Source organism: Temnothorax americanus, unplaced genomic scaffold (assembly GCF_048541705.1).
Source record: "Temnothorax americanus isolate GAGA-0224 unplaced genomic scaffold, ASM4854170v1 Scaffold58, whole genome shotgun sequence".
NCBI classification, from domain to species: Eukaryota; Metazoa; Arthropoda; class Insecta; order Hymenoptera; family Formicidae; genus Temnothorax; species Temnothorax americanus.
Genome location: NW_027509730.1, coordinates 298,692 through 303,239, shown reverse-complemented (window position 1 = coordinate 303,239; position 4,548 = coordinate 298,692). Strand labels below are relative to the sequence as shown.

Sequence of the window (4,548 nt, the reverse complement as noted above, 5' to 3'; positions counted from 1 at the left end):
TAAATTAATATTTCAGACTATTGTGGTACATTACAACAAAATGTTATTATATGTCAAGAGTATTTATTTAACTTAAAAATGTTACCAGCGCCATGAAACATATATTTAAAATTTTATTATTCTCTTCCAGCATTAAACATATTTTAATAACTTATCTACCGAAATATCAAATGTAGGTTTATAATAAACTACTTGGTAAAATAAGGCCGATAAGATTTATCTCAAAAAGTACCTTTATTTCGTTATATGCGTTCCGTTGGTGCGTGCTTATGAGCTAGATATAAAAACACTATTGATGATAACGCTGATACCAAGAAAATAACATCGAACCATCTATGATAAAAATTAAACTGCAATTCTCCTAATACTTGCGTTATTATAATGCGGTATTCTGCCGGCATATTCATCCGCATAAGGAGTACAGAAGATACAAAATACATTCCCTGAAAATGAGAGCAACGCAGAATTTAGAATGTTAATAAACTCAATAAGAATTATGCATGTTTTATATTATATATACTTACCATTATTTGCGCAAGTATAAGTACAATAATATTTGACGACTTGCTGCTCGATATAGCATAGAAGAACTGAAACAGAAGTCAGTAGTGAGTATTGTTATTAAAACTGATGATAAAGTAATAAAACATTAATATTTATGTCCTTTACTACATATGTATGTATCTTGCTTTACTCATAATGTTAAGAATGTTTATTGTACAAGATCGACAGTACATATATAGGTCATTTTATAGAAATTAAAAAATATGTAGAATTGCTATGCAAGGTGCTATATATATATAATAATTACTATATGTATTTTACATACCTTTGTCAGAGTCAACAATAATCCACGTATGGACGTTACAACAATACAGCCGACGAGGTAAAAAGAAATGTGTTGCGACCAAAATGTAACATCGATATTGAAACCAATCCAGTGCACCGCAATTTCGATTCCCCTGGTTACAGGATCTTTTTTGCCGACTCGATCAAATACTATGTTAATTGTAGACTATAAAAATATAATACAATTATGAATTATTAAACAAAAAATTTAATTTTTAATTAATTACACTTACAATGAATATCTTCCAAGTACAATATAAAGAGAAGAAATAACCTAGGAAATTAAAATATTTTCCTTGCCAAGTGGCAGCCCATTCCAGACGTTCTCTCGCATTTTGTATGTCATGCGCTTCCAAAAATAATTGTCGTGATAACTCTTCTAAAGCAGTAACTTCGATTTGTAATTGCTTGATACCTATAAAGCGATATATACTGTATCATTAGAATGGTTCGTATTCACAGCTTCGTTGTAAAACTAAAGAGAATATATACTTTCTTGGTTTCCTTTTGTACCACCTAACGGACCCAACATCCCCCATAGTCGAGATCGAGTTTCGGTTTGTCCATCAGCTTCTCCTTTTCTAGCTAATGCAATTCTTTTCTTTTTCGCGATAATCATATCCATAGTTTGCAATAATCGTTTTTCTATGGACTGTACATCCACATAAGAGACTGGACGCATAAAATAAGCCATTGAAGTGTACGGATAATTTACAGCACCAAAACCCGACAGAAGGGCCATTACTGTAACACCTATAACACCTATTCGACTGACACCTTGCTCTATAGACAACAGTCCTTTCTTGGGACTCAGTATTGGAAAAGGATCACCCACTTTCCAGAACAGGTAAAGATAGAAAAGATATATAACAACTGTCAATGGCCGTATTAGATTCAGTTTTACTGTACAGATAAAAAAAAACTGATTAGATTTGACACAAATGTTTGACAAAAATAAACAGCAGAAATAAAATTTACAAAAGATATTATAACGAATACATACCAAATCTGATATTGCTGATAATAAAATATGCTATATAAAATGGGATCAGAACTATCACCATAAATAGAAGCATGTAAAGGCCAGCATTCCAATGGAAATATCTAGAACTAAGGAAAACAGTATGTCATATTTTTTAAGTGAGAAAACGTGAGTTTATTTTTTAGGATACCTTGAGTCGAGCACTCCGGCAATTTCAAAAATAATTAATTCAAACATGGTGCACGATAACGAAAACGTTGTTGAGAAAATTAGTTGCACTAATCTATGATGGACTTCGTAATCCCTGAATAATTTCTTCACAAAGAACACCCATCCTCCTAAGAAGAAAATTACCTGAAATATATGGGAGATAAATAAACAGAAACTAACCATCGTACAGAAAAGAGTTTATCCACATCAAGTAAGCTCTTTTTAAAAACAAATAACATATTGAAACATACATATAGATTCGACATTTTACTAAATAAATGGCAAGGCTTTACAATATGAAATTTATTGTGCTATTCTGAAAAATACATACATTTCACAATTCAGTTACAGTTTCATAAATATGTAATATCGTTACATATGCAGAAAAATAAATATTTCGTTTATAAATATGTAACATTGTATTATATGCAGAAAAATCCATAGATATTAATAATTCACAAAGAATCAATACTGATAGAGAGTACTGCAAGAAACCTTTTCAGAAATACAACCAAGAGAGAGATTTATATAATTTTATATTACGGTTTACATTAAAAACATCGTTAATAACGAAATAAACAATTATCCCGAAATACATGTATGAAACACCACTACTCTCTTTATAACCTTAATCAGTTCGGGAAGTATCGATAAATCTGATTTTTGTAGTGGAAACGAATTTCCACCTGTGTTACGAGAATCACGATAGTGTCCTCGATGAAACCCATTTTTCGCTATCGCGGTCTTCACTTCGCATCGCGAAGATTTGACCGGCGATACTCAGCACTTTGACAGGACGCAGGTGGTTCCAGACCAAACCAGACCAAACACAACGAATACGACTATTACGACTACGACTATACGACACGACAGCCGACAGCGTAAAGACTTGTCCAAATGAATTTTTATGGCCGCGTGGCGCCAATCGCATGAGATGAGAGTCGATTAGCGTGAAACGTTCTCAAAAGCAGTCAGAGATGCACTGCTCTGGAGGACAAAGGACAAAGCCTTGACTGCGTTCGGAAACGTCATCCGGGTATGTACATACATAACACGGGTATACTCCCTTCTCGAGATAGAAAGAGAAGGGAGTATACTCGTGTGCACTCGGGTGACGTTTTCGAACGCAGCCCTTGGATGTGTGAGGGTGCTGTCACATGGCAGTCAGAAATTCGGAAAACGGAATCTCGGAAAAGTAACGATTTTTGTGACTGGGCTCCCCATGAACTGATATTTCCGGAATAAGTAAAAATTGAAAAAATTATTTTTATTGTTTTAGAAGAAAAAAGATACGATCGTAGTAGTAGAGTCTATTAAAAAATAAAGCTTCATTGCTTCAACGTATTTTTTAGCCCGGCCCTTGAAAAATCGCACCGATCCGCGATCGACCGATCGAGCTTGATCGAGCTGACTCTGATTGGTTGACCCCCCTCCGTTACTTTTCCGAGATTCCGTTTTCCGAATTTCTGACTGTCATGTGACAGCACCCTGAAACGCGAATGGTCGCTGGCGGATGGACACACTGGGCGCGTTCGTGGACGTACTTATTATTTCAATCCGTTCTGCGTCTCGATTCGTGAATTTATTCACAAAAGAAACGTATGCACAAATTCTGTTTGTACAAAATGTTGTAAGTTGATTGGTTATTACTACGTTTACGCGAGCGTTACTTCTGTAGTAACTTACGATATATCACTCCTTTACGCGGATTAAATTATCGTAAGTTACTACAAAATCCCGTTTACGCGAAGGAATTATCGTAAGTTACTACAGAAGTAATAACGCTCGCGTAAACGTAGTATTTGTCGCTATCCATTATCGCTATCGCTATCGCTATCGCCTATTGTGCAAGGGGCTTTAGGGCCTTGGCACATAGAAAAACTTAAGCAGTTAAACTTAAGCAGTAAGAAATCAACAGTATGGATTCACTACCGCTTAGGGCCGTGCCTTATTAAGTTCTTGACTGTGATTGGCTGATTTGCTTACTGCTTGAGTTTTACTGCTTAAGTTTTTCTATGTGTCCGGGCCTTAAGCGGTAGCGAATCCATACCGTTGATTTCTTACTGCTTAAGTTTAACTGCTTAAGTTTTTTTATGTGCCAAGGCCCTTAGTCCTAAAATCGCAATATCTGTTCCTTATTCCTTTATATATTTTTTATTGTGCGGGGGCCTTTAAGACTTCTGCAAAATTAAAAATATAAGGAACAATTGGAATAGATATTAGCGATTAGGACTAAAAACGTGTTTATAATTAATATACGATTTTAATGAATTTTAGTTTTAACTGGCTTAAAAATCTACTAATTATTTTGGTTTGCTTTTACATTGCATGTTGCAGTTTTTTTAAATTCTAAAATAATTTGTGTAATCATACATTGTCTCCTTTACTTTTAAAAATAAGATTTCTTTCTATAGGAATGTTGGCTATATACATAAAAAATCGGAATCGTTGCTCATAAAAATATTTATAAAAATTGTGGGAAAACTTTTGATTTCTATGGTCAGCGT

At 34.3% G+C, this 4,548-nt stretch overlaps 1 protein-coding gene across 2 annotated transcripts; it reads right to left on the bottom strand.

The window, feature by feature from the left end:
• Window positions 1-104: 104 nt before the first annotated feature.
• On the bottom strand, window positions 105-3,010 carry Gphr (golgi pH regulator). Of its 2 annotated transcripts, none has more exons than XM_077419782.1 (8): window positions 2,728-3,010; window positions 2,022-2,185; window positions 1,853-1,959; window positions 1,342-1,752; window positions 1,083-1,264; window positions 830-1,015; window positions 525-590; window positions 105-443 (listed from the first exon to the last, which is right to left on the bottom strand). In XM_077419782.1, exons 1-8 carry the CDS (start codon window positions 2,767-2,769, stop codon window positions 243-245), a joined length of 1,359 nt encoding a protein of 452 aa, XP_077275908.1. In that variant the 5' UTR covers window positions 2,770-3,010; the 3' UTR covers window positions 105-242. The 2 variants fall into 2 exon arrangements, with proteins under 2 accessions (XP_077275908.1, XP_077275909.1); XM_077419783.1 differs by having other exon boundaries at window positions 2,669-3,009.
• Between the last annotated feature and the right edge of the window lie 1,538 nt (window positions 3,011-4,548).